The sequence below is a fragment of the Trachypithecus francoisi genome, unplaced genomic scaffold, assembly GCF_009764315.1.
Source record: "Trachypithecus francoisi isolate TF-2019V2 unplaced genomic scaffold, Tfra_2.0 Lachesis_group3, whole genome shotgun sequence".
In the NCBI taxonomy this organism is placed as follows: domain Eukaryota; kingdom Metazoa; phylum Chordata; class Mammalia; order Primates; family Cercopithecidae; genus Trachypithecus; species Trachypithecus francoisi.
Genome location: NW_022681468.1, coordinates 146,975,429 through 146,990,832, shown reverse-complemented (window position 1 = coordinate 146,990,832; position 15,404 = coordinate 146,975,429). Strand labels below are relative to the sequence as shown.

Below are 15,404 nucleotides of genomic sequence, written 5' to 3'. Positions count from 1 at the left end.
TGTGTATATACTGTATACAGGACAATACTGTACAGTACAATACTGTACATATATATGTGTATACACATATATACATATATATACACACACATACCACATATACCATATACATATACATGTCATATAGTTGATAAAATATGGATAAACTTTGAGGACATATATGTTAAGTGAAATAAACCAGTCACAAACAGACAAATACTGCATGATCTCACTTGTATGAGATATCTAAAACAGTCAAGCTCTTAGAAAGTAGAATTGGTGGTTGCCAGGGGATAGAGGGAGGGGAAAAGGGGGAATTGTTCAATGGATATCAAGTTTCAGTTTTGCAAGATAGAAAAGTTCTAGAGATCTGTTGCATGACAAGATAGTTAACACTAGTATACAGTATACCTAGAAAAATATTAAAATGATAAATTTTATGTTATGTAGATTTTACCACCATTAAAAATTTTATTGATTGACTGGAGATGGGGTCTCACTCTGTTGTTCAGGCTGGAAGGCAGTGGTGTGATCAAAGCTCACTATAGCCTTGAACTCCCATGCTCAGCCTCCTAAGTAGCTGGGACTACAGGAATCCAACAAAAAAACCTTTCTTAATGACCAAAAAATACAGGGGTGGGAGTAGATCAACTGAAGGGAGGCAGTGTTTTCAAAACACACGGGCATTTGTTTCCTGTTCTCTTCCTCACACTCCCAATTCTGATTTCCTAGGCTTGGGCTGGTATGTCTACTCCGAAAAAAAAAAATTCTTTTCAAGTGATTTCTAATAGGTTACCTTTATCCTCACACTATAGCTGAAAGCACAGAACTGCAAGTGTGTATCTTTAAGGGTTTGTAAAACAGACTAACTGTAACACAGTTTCTTCTAGCCAAGGAGTATATTTTTCACCTTAATTGGGTGTACAACATTATCTCACGTCCTATTTTACCTTTTGAATAATCATTTATTAAAAAGCTTTTCTTGCAATCACCATCACCTTATGGAGCCTTGGGACCCCAAAACAAGACAACCTATCAGTAGATAGATTAGCTGTAGCTACAGGCCTTCTCCACTTTGACTGCAGAGGACAGCACTAACAGGAAGAAATGCTAGGAAGAGATAGGGCGAACACTGGGCGACACAGATCTTTCCATTCCATATGAAAGCCGACAAAGCACAGCCCCACGCTGTCGCAAGTCAGTTCTCCTGGGACACTGGTTTCTCCTACTGGTATGTGTCTTTTCAGAGTCCTAAGATCATGACAGCTCACAGTAATCCTCCCACAATAATAGATCTTATTATCTACTAAGATTTTCTCTTATAGTCTGCAATATTAACCTTGTACATAAGACGGCAAAAATGTGACTCAGGAGCTGGGTGCAGTGGCTCACACCCGTAATCCCAGCACTTTGGAAGGCCAAGGTGGGCAAATCACCTGAGCCCAGGAGTTCAAGACAAGTGTGGGCAACATAGTGAGACCCTGTCTCTTAAAATAAAAATTAACTTTTTAAAAATATGAACTTAAAAAGAGCACCATTACATCTTTAAATTTTTTCTTGAATGCCTGTTTTTTTCTTTTTTTTTATTATTATTATTTTTTGAGAGAGAATTTCGTTCATTGTTGCCCGGGCTGGAGTGCAATGGAATGATCTCGGCTCGCTGCAACCTCCACCTCCTGGGTTCAAGTGATTCTCCCGCCTCAGTCTCCCGAGTAGCTGGGATTACAGGCATGCACCACCACACCTGGCTAATTTTGTATTTCTAGTAGAGACGGGGTTTCTCCATGTTGGTCAGGCTGGTCGAGAACTCCCGACCTCAGGAGATCCGCCCGCCTCAGCCTCCCAAAGTGCTGGGATTACAGGTGTGAGCCACCGTACCCGGCCTTTGAATGACTGTTTCTTTCGCAAGAACAGTAGGGAATAATTCTTTGAAGGCAGATTCAATCTAATTCATCTTGGTATTTCCTCAAAGAGCTTTAATAAATGTTTAGTGAACTCACTTAGAGTTCACTAAAAGTGTGTATCTTTAAGGGTTTGTAAAACAGACTGTTTTACGCATTTTTTTTTTTTTTTTTTGAGACGGAGTCTCGCTCTGTCGCCTGGGCTGGAGTGCAGTGGCCGGATCTCAGCTCACTGCAAGCTCCGCCTCCCGGGTTTACGCCATTCTCCTGCCTCAGCCTCCCGAGCAGCTGGGACTACAGGCGCCAGCCACCTCGCCCGGCTAGCGTTTTGTATTTTTTAGTAGAGACGGGGTTTCACCATATTAGCCAGGATGGTCTCCATCTCCTGACCTCGTGATCCGCCCGTCTCGGCCTCCCAAAGTGCTGGGATTACAGGCTTGAGCCACCGCGCCCGGCCTGTTTTACGCATTTTGAGAAAATCTTTGATAAACTCTTATTTACCCAGGGGAGGAGGTTGAGAGAAGGAAATAGAGTTTGATCAGTATGAGATTATCATAGGACAGCTGAAGAAAACAGAAGAAAACAAACATAACAGTTTTTAAAAACTATCTGATGGGTTGTCACTTGAAAGAAAAAGAAGAGTTTTTCTGGTTTGTTCTATAAGAAATTAGTCGGAAAACACATGGAGACAGATTTTGGCTGAAAACGGGAAAAAAGTTTTCTAAGAATGAGAGTTGTCTAACAAGCAAAGCAGTCAGAGAAACAAACTTTCTAAGTGCTAAAAGCACAAGTTAGAGGACCCGCGATATTGTGCTCTCAGTATAAGGATGGCCAATTTCACTGGGTTTTCACTATTTCCTATCTTACATCTTTTTTTTTTTGAGACAGAGTCTCGCTCTGTTGCCCAGGCTGGAGTGCAGTGGTGCAATCTCAGTTCACTGCAACCTCCCCCTCCTAGGTTCAAGCAATTCTCCTGCCTCAGTCTCCTGAGTAGCTGGGATTACAGGCATGTGCCACTACACCCAGCTAATTTTGTATTTTTAGTAGAGACGGGGTTTCACCATGTTGGCAAGACTAGGCTCCCGACCTCAGGTGATCCGCCTGCCCAAGCCTCCCCAAGTACTGGAATTACAGGCGTGAGCCACCACACCCGGCCCTATCTTACAACTTTACCATCAAACAGGGTCCTACCAGGACAAAAACAAAAGGCTCCATTTTTCTCCTAAGAAGGACATTTAAAGATTGTCTTTTAAGGTCTTTGAGATTACAGCCACCTAATGTTTTCTGAATGAGACAGGGTATAAATATATATTTAATAATTGTTGTGAAAATCTAACATCCCAAGTAGATTTTACTTTGTACAACTAGTACTGTAGTTGAAAATCATAAGCCTGATTAACCTTTAAAGTTCCTTCTATGACCTATAACTACAGCGTAGCAATAGTAATATAGGTATTGACATCTGACTAAACCTGGTATCATTCTGAAGGACTAAAAAATGTTTGCTAAATACCCCATTTCACTTTCTTCTATTATTTTCTGTCTTCTTTTCCTATCTCTATTGTTTTTGCCTTTTCTTTCTTTGCCCACTTTTCTCTTTCTTCCTCTGATTGGTTCTCCTTTCCTATTCTCTTCCTTACCTTTTTTTCTTCAACTTTTAATTTCCAGGGTACATGTGCAGGATGTGCAGGTTTGTTACATAGGTAAACGTGTGCCATGGTTGTCTGCTGCAGAGATCAACCCATCACCTAGGTATTAACTCCAGGCTCCATTAGCAATTCTTCCTGATACTCTCTCCCCTCTCAATCTCCCTGACAGGCCCCAGTGTGTGTTGCTCCCCACCAAGTGGCCATGTGTTCTCATCATTCAGCTCCACTTATAAGTGAGAGCATGCATGTTTGGTTTACTTTTCCTGAGTTAGTTTGCTGAGGATAATGGCTTCCAGCTCCATCCACAGTCCTGCAAAGGACATGATCTTGTTCCTTTTTATGGCTGCATTTCTCTAATGATCCATGATGTTCAGCTTTTATTCATGTTTGCTGCCTGCATGTATGTCTTCTTTTGAGAAGTGTCTGTTCATGTCTTTTGCCTACTTTTTGGTGAGGCTGTTGGTTTTTTTCTTGTAAATTTGTTTAAGTTCCTTGTAGACTGGGTACTAAACCTTCATCAGATGGACAGATTGCAAAAATGTTCTCTTATTCTGTAGGTTGTTCACTCTGATGATAGTTGCTTTTGCTGTGCAGAAGCTGTTTGGTTTCATTAGATCCCATTTGTCAATTTTTGCTTTTGTTGCAATTGCTTTTGGTGTTTTTGTCATGAAATCTTTGCCCATGCCTATGTCCTGAATGGTACTGCATAGATTTTTTTCTAGGGTGTATAGCTTGGGGTTTTACATTTAAGTCTTTAATCTATCTTGAGTTAATTTTTGTATAAGGTATAGGGAAGGGATCCAGTTTCAATTTTCTGCATATGGCTAGCCAGTTATCCTAGCACCATTTATTGAATAGGGAATCCTTTCCCCGTTGCTTGTTTTTGTCATGTTTGTCAATAATCAGATGGTTCTAGGTGTGTGGTCTTATTTCTGAGTTCTCTATTCTGTTCCACTGGTGTATGTGTCTGTTTTTGTAGCAGTACCAAGTTGTTTTGGTTACTATAGACTAGTAGTATAAAGTAGGATAGTATGATGTCTCCAGCTTTTATATTTTTGCTTAGGATTGTATTGGCTATTTAGGCTCTTTTTTGGTTCCATTTGAATTTTTAAGTAGTTTTTTCTAATTCTGTGAAGAACATTAATGGTAGTTTAATGGGAATAACATTGAACTTATAAATTACTTTGGGCAGTATGGTCGTTTTCACAATGGTGATTCTTCCCATCCATGAAGATGGAATGTTTTTTCCCATTTGTTCGTGTCCTGTTGAGCAGTGGTTTGTAGTTCCCCTTGAAGAGGTCCTTCACTTCTCTTGTTAGCTGTATTCGTAGGTATTTTATTCTCTCTGTAGCAATTGTGAATGGGAGTTCATTCATGATTTGGCTCTCTGCTTGCCTGCTGCTGGTGTACAAGAATGCTTGCTTATTCTCTTCCTTTTCTTTTGCCTGCTAAATCTTCATCTTTCTTGTGTTCTTTAAGGACTGCCTTACCTATCTTTTTCTCAATCTTCTTAACTGTGAATAAATATAGCTTTCAACCATTCCTCTTAAAACTCACTCATACTCATGTTCTTCACTTCCTTACAATAAATCTAATTTCAGGAATCTATCAGCCAAAGAGTAGAACACACTTTCTAAAATACTTTCGAGTTATGTCAAATTATAAGGAATCTGGAAACACAATCTGAGACCAGCAATGATTAACATACATTTATCACCTCCACTTGACTATATGTAACTTATGAGGTCATCCAAAACTTAGAAGAAAACACAGTTCACATTTATATGCTGGTCATATCAGTAAATAACTGATCTTTTTAGCCTTTGAGCAAACAGAGACTTATTTATATACAAGAGAAATGTTGGAGAAAACACAGGCTAACCAAAATGTGGTCCTTGCACCGGAAGTATCAAAATCACCTAGGAACCTTGTTAGAAATGAAGAACTGCATACCTAATGGCAAACCTACTAGAAATCACCTGGGAACCTGTTAGAAATGAAGAACTGCATACCTAATGGCAAACCTACTAGAAATCACCTGGGAACCTGTTAGAAATGAAGAACTGCATACCTAATGGCAAACCTACTAGAAATCACCTGGGAACCTGTTAGAAATGAAGAACTGCATACCTAATGGCAAACCTACTAGAAATCACCTAGGAACCTTGTTAGAAATGAAGAACTGCATACCTAATGGCAAACCTGCTAGAAATCACCTGGGAACCTGTTAGAAATGAAGAACTGAACTGCATACCCCATAGCAAATCAGAATTTGCATTTTGTTTTGTCTCAGTTTTTTTGTAGAGACAGAGTCTCGCTATGTTGGCCAGGCTGGTCTCAAACTCCTGGCCTCAAGTGATCCTCCTACCTCAGTCTCTCAAAGTGCTACAGGTACAGCCACGAGCCACAGCACCTGGCCCCTAGAATCTGCATTTTTAACAAGATCTATTCATGTGAACATTAAACTTTCAAGAGTGCTATTCTAACCAGAACTCTCTTTTTTTTTTTTTTGAGACAGAGTCTCTCTCTGTCACCCAGGCTGGAGTGCAGTGGCACGATCTCGGCTCACTGCAAGCTCCGCCTCCTGGGTTCACTCCATTCTCCTGCCTCAGCCTCCCAAGTAGCTGGGACTACAGGTGCCCGCCACCATGCCGGGCTAATTGTTTATATTTTTAGTAGAGATGCGGTTTCACCATGTGAGCCAGGATGGCCTCAATCTCCTGACCCCATGATCCACGCGCCTTGGCCTCCCAAAGTGCTGGGATTACAGGTGTGAGCCACCACGCCTAGCCACTAACCAGAATTCTTATGTACTCAGAATGAGTTACTGGTGTGCCAAGATATTGATCCTCTTAGTTCTCCAGGTATAAATACAGATTTATGAAACAGAGATAATAATATCAGTATCAATCTCAAATAGTTGACTTATGGCTATAGGGCTTAAGTGAGATATTACATATAAAGTATACCATGTTTGACATATGTAAATACTTCGTAAATGTTAGCTATTATTAGCTGTTCACACCCTTTTGTTTTTTTCACTTCATTTGCTCTTTCATTAATGATTTGCGATCACATAAGCTACACATACGAAACACAGAGAAAGTTAACCACATATTCTAATTCTATATTAAACCATGTGTCTTTAAAAAGTACATTAAAAATGAAAAAATTAAATGACTAATGTCATGCTATTTCTTACTCTAGATTATACTGCACCCAAGGGCAAGGATGAGGTTAATATTCCTTTTATATACTCATATTACCTGAAGAACCCATTTTGCTCCGGATGGATGTTAAATAAACTGAGCCATAGAATTAATATTACTCTAAAAGTAATTTAAATAAATCATGTTAAGACCTCAGAAATGATCAACTTTTCATAATTCACGCACTTATTCATTCATTCATTCATTCAATAAAGAATTATAGGACCAGACTAAAGTTGAGATGACATTCTTACCTACGCTTTGCCAAATAAATTCAGTAACTTTCTTTTTTTTTTTTTTTTTTTTTGAGATGGAGTTGCCCGGGCTGGAGTGCAGTGGCGTGATCTTGGCTCACTGCAAGCTCCAGCTTCCGGGTTCACACCACTCTCCTGCCTCAGCCTCCCAAGTAGCTGGGACTATAGGCGCCCGCCACCATGTCTAGCTAATTTTTTGTATTTTTAGTAGAGACGGGATTTCACCATGTTAGCCAGGATGGTCTCGATCTCCTGACCTCCTGATCAGCCCACCTCGGCCTCTCAAAATGCTGGGATTACAGGCGTAAGCCACCATGCCCGCCCAAATTCAGTAACTTTCTAATTATTTAAAATAAAAGATGAAAGTTATAAACAGTTACCTAAAATTATGATACACACACTCACAAAACTGAAGCTCTAACCAATTTACCTAGGATGTAAGGAATAAATGGAGAGGATGGTCAGACCTAACACAATACCGAGCAAGGGCTTCAGTCAACACCTGGCTGCCAGGAAGCTTTTCAGAAAACAGAAACGTAATTCAAAAGGAGACCACAAACCTCTTTGTCTATGGCAGTGGTATGCAACTGGGCCTCTGCGAGCTCACAGTCAAGAGCTCTTTGTAGGCTGTATATGACGTGGTCGTATGAATGGTGTTCATCATTGAAAAGGACACAATAGTATCTTTCATTTTTCTCCCTGTTAGAAAAAAAACAAACACACATTTAGATACTAATCAAATAAACAAAGGAAAAGTTAAAAAAAAGAGAGACAAAATTAATAAATAACATCTGTGTAGTTTCCTACCTGTAGAAAAGTAACACCATAAAAGTAATATAGAATTTGATTTTTTTTTTTAAACAGGGTCTCACTCTGTCACCCAGGCTGGAGTGCAGTGATGCAACCTCGACTCACTGCAACCGCTCTCTCCCAGGCTCAAGCGATACTCCCACCTCAGCCCCCTAAGTATCTGAGACTGCAGGCATGTGTCACCAGGCCCAGCTAATTTTTGTATTTTTTGTAGAGATGCTTCACCACGTTCTCCAGGCTGGATGCAAACTCCTGAGCTCAAGCAATCCACCTGTTTCGACCTCCCAAAGTGCCAGGATTACAGGCGTGAGCCACCACGCCCGGCCCAGAATTTGATTTTAAGTGGTATAGTGCCATCACTTTTTAAAACTCTGATAAAAATATTTCCTTTTCCATGTTTTTCCCCCAATTTTTCATATTACCTTCAAATCTTTCAGTTTAGTGACTGTATGTTTTGGGGTTTGTTTCTTTGTTTTGTGAGATGGAATCTCACTCTGTCACCCAGGCTGGAATACAGTGGTGTGATCTCAGCTCACCGCAATCTCCATCTCCTGGGTTTAAGTGATTCTCCTCCTGTCTCAGCCTCCGGAGTAGCTGGGATTACAGGCGCCCACCACCACGCCTGGCTAATTTTTGCATTTTTAGTAGAAACAAGGTTTTACCATGCTGGCCAAGCTGGTCTTGAACTCCTGACCTCAGGTGATCTGCCTGTCTCGGCCTGACTGTACGTTTTTAATACTAACTACCCTTAACTCTTGCTTATCTCCTATTCTGACAAAAGGAGATAGGCCTCAGGCTCAGAACTTTGAAGCAAGTAATAAAAAACAGACTTTATTGAATTTATTTTTGTTTTTACCTTCTATTTAAGTGACACTGGTATTAATGTACATTTAAGTTAAAGTTTTAAAAAGTATACAGTATAGACTTAAGCACCAGCACTGCCATTTTGGCAACAGGACCTTAGACAGGTCACCTAATGTTTTAATTTTGCTGAGATGACAGTGCTTTTTCATCTCCAAATAGAACATAATATCTACATTCAAGAGTGTTATGAGGATTTCACAAGATATGTAAAAACAGCTGCCATGGGCTACATATATGTTCAGGTTTTGTTTTGTTTTGTTTTTTGAGACTGAGTCTCGCTCTGTCGCCCAGGCTGGAGTGCAGTGGTGCCATCTCAGTTCACTGCAAGCTCTGCCTCCTGGGTTCATGCCATTCTCCTGCCTCAGCCTCCCAAGCAGCTGGGACCACAGGCGCCTGCCACCATGCCCAGCTAATTTTTTTATATTTTAGTAGAGACAAGGTTTCACCACGCTAGCCAGGATGGTCTCAATCTCCTGACCTCGTGATCTGCCCACCTCAGCCTCCCAAAGTGCTGGGATTACAGGTGTGAGCCACTGTGCCTGGCCTGTGTTCCCAGTTTTAAACAATATATAACACACTTTTACAATACACTCAATTGATTCTCAAAACTCTGAGGGGCATATTTTCTCAGCCCTCTTTCATTTTAGAAAACAGAGACCTAAAGGGGTTAAAAGACCAATATGTCATGGTCACAACTCCAATAGGCAGTGAGAGGGCCTAGAACTCAGATGCGTGAACCCAAAGACCCGTGCTACTCACATATACAACGACACTCAAGCAATCCTCCTTTTTTTGACGGGCAGATGGCTCATATTATGTTTATCAACATAAAGTGACATAAGGTTTAACTGACATTAACACCTGTTGGAAATTAACATATTTGTGGATACAGTTTGTCATAACATTTATTTCCACAAGTGGTTTTTGACCTAATAAGTCAAAATAGTACATTTAATAATATATTTAATATCTCTATTCATTAGAATTCTTACTTCTTTCTCCCTTTAAAACAAAACAAACAAAAATAGTAAAGTCAAAGAATGACTATTTGGATTTGTGCTGCAATTTTGTGAAAATCCTAATATTACACAGGTAGAAAAATTCTCACACAGCTGAAAGTTATCTTCATATCAGGTCCAGAATTCTTTTATGGCATTTGTAAGTTAAAAGCAAATATTACTGTCACTGAAAGACTTATGGCTACCAGAAACTGCTGAGTTTTAGCTTAAAAAAAAAAGTTACATCCCTATAATTTCAATAATTCTAGATACCAAAGCACAGGGGAAAGGGTCATTTCCTCGTTCCCATCAACCTTTTCTTGATCAGGACAAGAGCTAAAAACCTGGGCTACAGGGAGATACACTGTTTCAAAGTCCCTATCTTTGTTCACCAACCTCCTGAGGAAATTGGACATTAGTCCAGGCCAGGATCAAACTGGGCAATTTATTTACTTAGTGCGATGAGAGGCTGCTAGGTCCTTATAAACCATTTAGAACAAGACCCCAAAAATGTTGATTTTTTTTTCCTAGAAATTCAAAGCTCCTGATAGACTATTCTTTTGGCTTAGCTTCTAGATGGTGCCTAGCAAAGTATATCATACAAACGGACATTTTGAAATATTCCCAAGACATAAGTCACTAAGAATTTTTCCTAACGATAATTAGGCAGTAAATAACAAAAACAATTATCAAACAACATTTTACAATATAAATAACCATCACTAAAACTCGTTCCGTTTGACAGTTTTCCCCACCTTATCTGGAGTTCAGGAGGCAGTTCTTTTTCCTCTTCCCATATAGTCATTTCTACAACGTATTTTATCACTGAAGGGAATATTTTCCTGGCTTGGGCAATTACCTCTTCATTCAACGGGCAGCGTGAATTCTATAAAAAAGCACAGAAAAACATACTAGTCAAGATTGCATACAAATAAATGGATAAGGAAGGAAATGTTAAGTTAAAATAATCACTTTGCTGAATTCATTACAACATCTTCCAGGAATGAATTCAAGTTGAGCTCAACAGGGTTGCTACATATTTAGATCAGGTTAGCTTAACCCCTTGTGGCCGAGTTGGTGTTACTGATGACAAAAAGGAGGCAGAACCATGGAGTCTCCCCATTAGTGAAATACTCTTGTTACAAATGTTCCTACCTGCCTTTCTGAGTAGCTAATTATGATGATGTCACATAACAATTGTTTATCCCTTATAGCTTACAAAGACTTTTCTCACAACTTGTTTCCCCAGATCCTCCTGGCTACTCTCTAAGGCAGAACAGGTATTAATGACATCGAAAAGAAATGGAACCCAGCCAGTCACAGAGGGACAAATACCGTATGATTCTGCTCATATGAAGTATCTAAAGTAGTCATAATCATAGAAGCAGAAGGTAGAAAGGTGGTTGCCAAGGGCTGGGGGTAGGTAGAAGGTTGTTTAGTGGGTATAGAGTTTCAGTGTCACAAGATGAAAAAGTTCTTAAGATCTGTTACACTACAAAGTGAATATACTTAACACTACTGAACTCTATTATCTACACTACTGAACTATACTCTTAAAAACAGTTAAGATGATAAATTTAATGTCATGTGCTTAACCATAAAAAAAAAAAAGATAAGGAACTCATCTAAGATCACAGAGCTTATAAAGAGCAGAAACATGATCTGGGTCTTTTGACTCCCACAAAAAAGCAATGTTCTTTTCATTACAGAATATTAATAAAAAGCTTGTTCAAGTCAATCAGTTATAAAATCCACTTGAATGCTCCATATCATAAGCCATTAGGGAATGCAAACCCAAATCACAATGAGATACCACTTCACGGCTACGTAGGTGGCTATAACAAAAAATGCAGAAAACAGTAAGTATTGGCCAGGATGTAAAAAATAATGTAAAAAGACCAGCAAGATTGCAAGATTTTGTAACAAGATAATGCTACAAAAATTACTTGTATTTCCCTCCCACCTCAGCCTCCTGAGTAACGAAGACTACAGGCATATGCTACTATACCTACCTAATTTTTAAATTTTTGTAGAGATGGAGTCTCTTCTGGCCTCAAGTGATCCACCCACTTCAGCCTCCCAAAGTGCTGGGATTATAGGAGTGAGCCACTGCACACAGCCACCATAATAAGCTTTTTATATGATTTTAAATTAAGTACATAGTTTTAACATCTAAAAATCAATCAATGTATAACTCTTTATGGATTTTTTAGGATTTTTCATATACAAAATCACTGTTGCCCAGGTTGGTCTCTAACTCCTGGCTTCAAGTAAGCCTCCTGCCTGGGTCTCCCAAAGTGCTAGGATTACAGGCGTGAGCCACCAGTTGTGTGTATTTCATGGCCAAAGATATGTGTATTTTATGGTTGTAATTGATAAAATAGCCTAGTGTCTACAAAATCATGTTCTCTGCAAACGGAGCTAGTTTTACTTCTCCCTTTCCAATGTGGATGCCTTTTAACTACTTTTCTTCCCTAAATTCCTTAGTAGAACCTCCAATACAATACTGAACAGATATAGCAAAAGCAGACATGCTTGTCTTGTTTCTGACTTCAAGGGGAAAACATCCACTGTTTCAGCATTAACTATGATATTAACTGTGAGTTTTTCATAGATGTCCTTTATCAGAACAACTATGAAAAAGGCTGAGGAAGTTCCCTTCTATTCTCAGTTTGTTGAAGTATTTTTATCATGGAAGGCTATTGGATTTTGTCAAATGTTTTTGCTACATCTACTGAGATGATAATGTGGTTTTTATTCTATTTATATGGTGTATTACATTGATTTTCAAATGTTAAAACTATGTATTTCATTGTATATCATATGAAAAGCTTATTATGCTGGCTGGGCATGGAGGCTCACACCTGTAATCCCAGCACTTTGGGAGGCCGAGGCAGGTGAATCATTTGAATCCAGGAGTTTGAATCAGCCTAGCCAACATTATGAAACCCCATCTCGGCCGGGCGCAGTGGCTCAAGCCTGTAATCCCAGCACTTTGGGAGGCCGAGACGGGCGGATCACGAGGTCAGGAGATCGAGACCATCCTGGCTAATACGGTGAAACCCTGTCTCTACTTAAAAATACAAAAAACTAGCCAGGCGACGAGGCGGGCGCCTGTAGTCCCAGCTACTTGGGAGGCTGAGGCAGGAGAATGGCATAAACCCGGGAGGTGGAGCTTGCAGTGAGCTGAGATCCGGCCACTGCACTCCAGCCTGGGTGGCAGAGCAAGACTCCGTCTCAAAAAAAAAAAAAAAAAAGAAACCCCATCTCTACTAAAAATATAAAATTAGCTGGATGTGGTGGCGCATGCCTGTAATCTCAGCTACTCAGGAAGCTGAGACATAAGAATTGCTTGAACTCAGGAGGTGAAGGTTACTGAGATCACGCCACTACACTCCAGTCTGGGCAACTACGTCTCAAAAAAAAAAAAAAAAAGCTTATTATGCCATATCACTTCATTATTAACGATGATGTTAATACTAATGACTGATTTCAGGTGATGACAGTACGACAACTCCATTGTAAAATTGTAAAATTTCTGTTTTTTCCCCTTATGATTAGCGAATAATCAATAATTTAGAAGTAAGTAAATATTGTTCCTCATCAACCTAAGTCTTAAGAATTTTAGCATCCGGCTGGGTGCGGTGGCTCAAGCCTGTAATCCCAGCACTTTGGGAGGCCGACACGGGCGGATCACGAGGTCAGGAGATCGAGACCATCCTGGCTAACCCGGTAAAACCCCGTCTCTACTAAAAAATACAAAAAAACTAGCCAGGCGAGGTGGCGGGCGCCTGTAGTCCCAGCTACTGGGGAGGCTGAGGCAGGAGAATGGCATTAACCCGGGAGGCGGAGCTTGCAGTGAGCCAAGATCCAGCCACTGCACTCCAGCCTGGGCGACAGAGCGAGACTCCGTCTCAAAAACAAAAAAAAAAAGAATTTTAGCATCCTTTTCTGAATCAAGTATTTCCTTATGGTTGACAAAATGTTGATTTTTCTAGTTCTATCATTCCTTCTCTATTAGCTAGCATTTCTCCAGAAAGAAAAGCTTTTCCTAATGAACTAGAGATACTTGGTTACCATGAAATACAATTCTTATTGAAAAGGCAGGATAAATGCTTACTTCACTCTCTTTACCAATTTTAATAGTAAGAAATTGACAGTACAGCTAGTTGTCATTGTGACAAACAGGTTTTACTTCATCTAGCTCTCATTTAGGTTTCATTAGGAACTCATGGATTTTTATATACTCAATGTGATTCAATCAATTATATTGGTTATTTATTGTTTTTTCTTTTGATGCTTCAATTATCCAAGTAAGGTCAATGTGAACCTTTTCAAGCTGGGTCCTACGTTCTTTTGCATGAGCTTATACTTTCCCTGACCCAGACCTGGAACCAGGTATTTCTGACAACAAGTGTCATAGTTTAAGAGCAGAATGGTACTTAAAAGATCAATATACGTGCCCTACAGGTGTTTGCTGTTTTAGGGATATCCACAACAGTTCAAAGGGCACAAAAACTATATTCCTTGAAGTTGTGAAATAATTCATCTGTTAAACTTTTCAACATGGCATTCTGGGGCAAGTACTTTTTTGTGACAATTTTCTGAACTTCTTCAATGTAACTGACCAAGTTTTCTCTCTGCTTTTGAATTAAAATATTGTACTCTATACTATCTGATAAGATAATCCATTTTCAAGTGTAATTGCACAAAATCATTAAAAGAGTATTTTATAATCCTTGGGATTCCTTCTGTATGTGTGATTCTATGGTTATTTCCCTATTCTCATTTCTAATTGTCTATATCTGGGCTTGCTCAAACTTTTTTATTTCCTTGACTGGGATGTATCTATTTAATCTAATTAACATGTTCTTTAAGAAAAGCAATTACTGTATATATCAGCTCTACTAATTCACTATATGCTACTCTTATCTATTAATAATTACTTCCTTTTGTTCATTTAGGCTTATATGCTGTGTACTATTTTTATTTTTGAGATGGAGTCTCACTTTGTCACCCAGGATGGAGTGCAGTGGCATGATCTTGGCTCACTGCAACCTCCACCTCCCAGGTTCAAGTGATTCTCGTGCCTCAGACCCCTGAGCAGCTGGGATTACAGGCATGTGCCACCACACCTGGCTAATTTTTGCATTTTTAGTAGAAACAGCGTTTCACCATGTTGGCCAGGCTGGTCTTGAACTCCTGACCTCAGGTGATCCACCCGCCTCAGCCTCCCAAAGTGCTGGGATTACAGGTGTGAGCCACAGCACCCGACCTGTGCACTCTTATGTATCAAGTTGATTGTTTAACAAAACATTTTCTGAATTCATGTTTTCATTGTAAATTCATTCTCTCTAATTTGGAGACATTATCAAATCCTTAACTTCTCTGAAGCTAAAAAAGAAAATTTCCTTACAGCCAAATATGAGAATAAAAATATCAGGGTTCTAACCGGAATCTATACACATAACATTTATTCTTATCTAACCTCAGCAAACTTAAAATAGTTAACAATTTTTAACAAAATAGCATTCTTACCTCTTTTATAGTACCTGCTCTTCCAGGTTCATGATTTACACAAAAAGGGCCAGTTTTCCAAGCCTCTGTGTCTCCACAGTCACAGAACCCTCCTCCAGTAGAAGTATGCATCTGATAAAGGAAAAATGAGTTTGTCTTGATTTCAAATTTTTTACTAAGCATGAAGAATGATAAAGATGACTCAAATAATAAATGCTCACCA

General features: G+C 39.4%; 1 protein-coding gene across 1 annotated transcript in view; it reads right to left on the bottom strand.

The window, feature by feature from the left end:
• The window catches only part of UBR1 (ubiquitin protein ligase E3 component n-recognin 1), a 160,313-nt gene that overhangs the window by 113,140 nt on the left and 31,769 nt on the right, over positions 1-15,404 (bottom strand). Inside the window, exons 4-6 of the mRNA XM_033190389.1 lie at positions 15,203-15,313; positions 10,420-10,550; positions 7,553-7,691 (exon numbers count right to left, since the gene is read on the bottom strand). Coding sequence (XP_033046280.1) covers positions 7,553-7,691; positions 10,420-10,550; positions 15,203-15,313 — 381 coding nt within the window. The remainder of the gene's footprint in view (positions 1-7,552; positions 7,692-10,419; positions 10,551-15,202; positions 15,314-15,404) is intronic.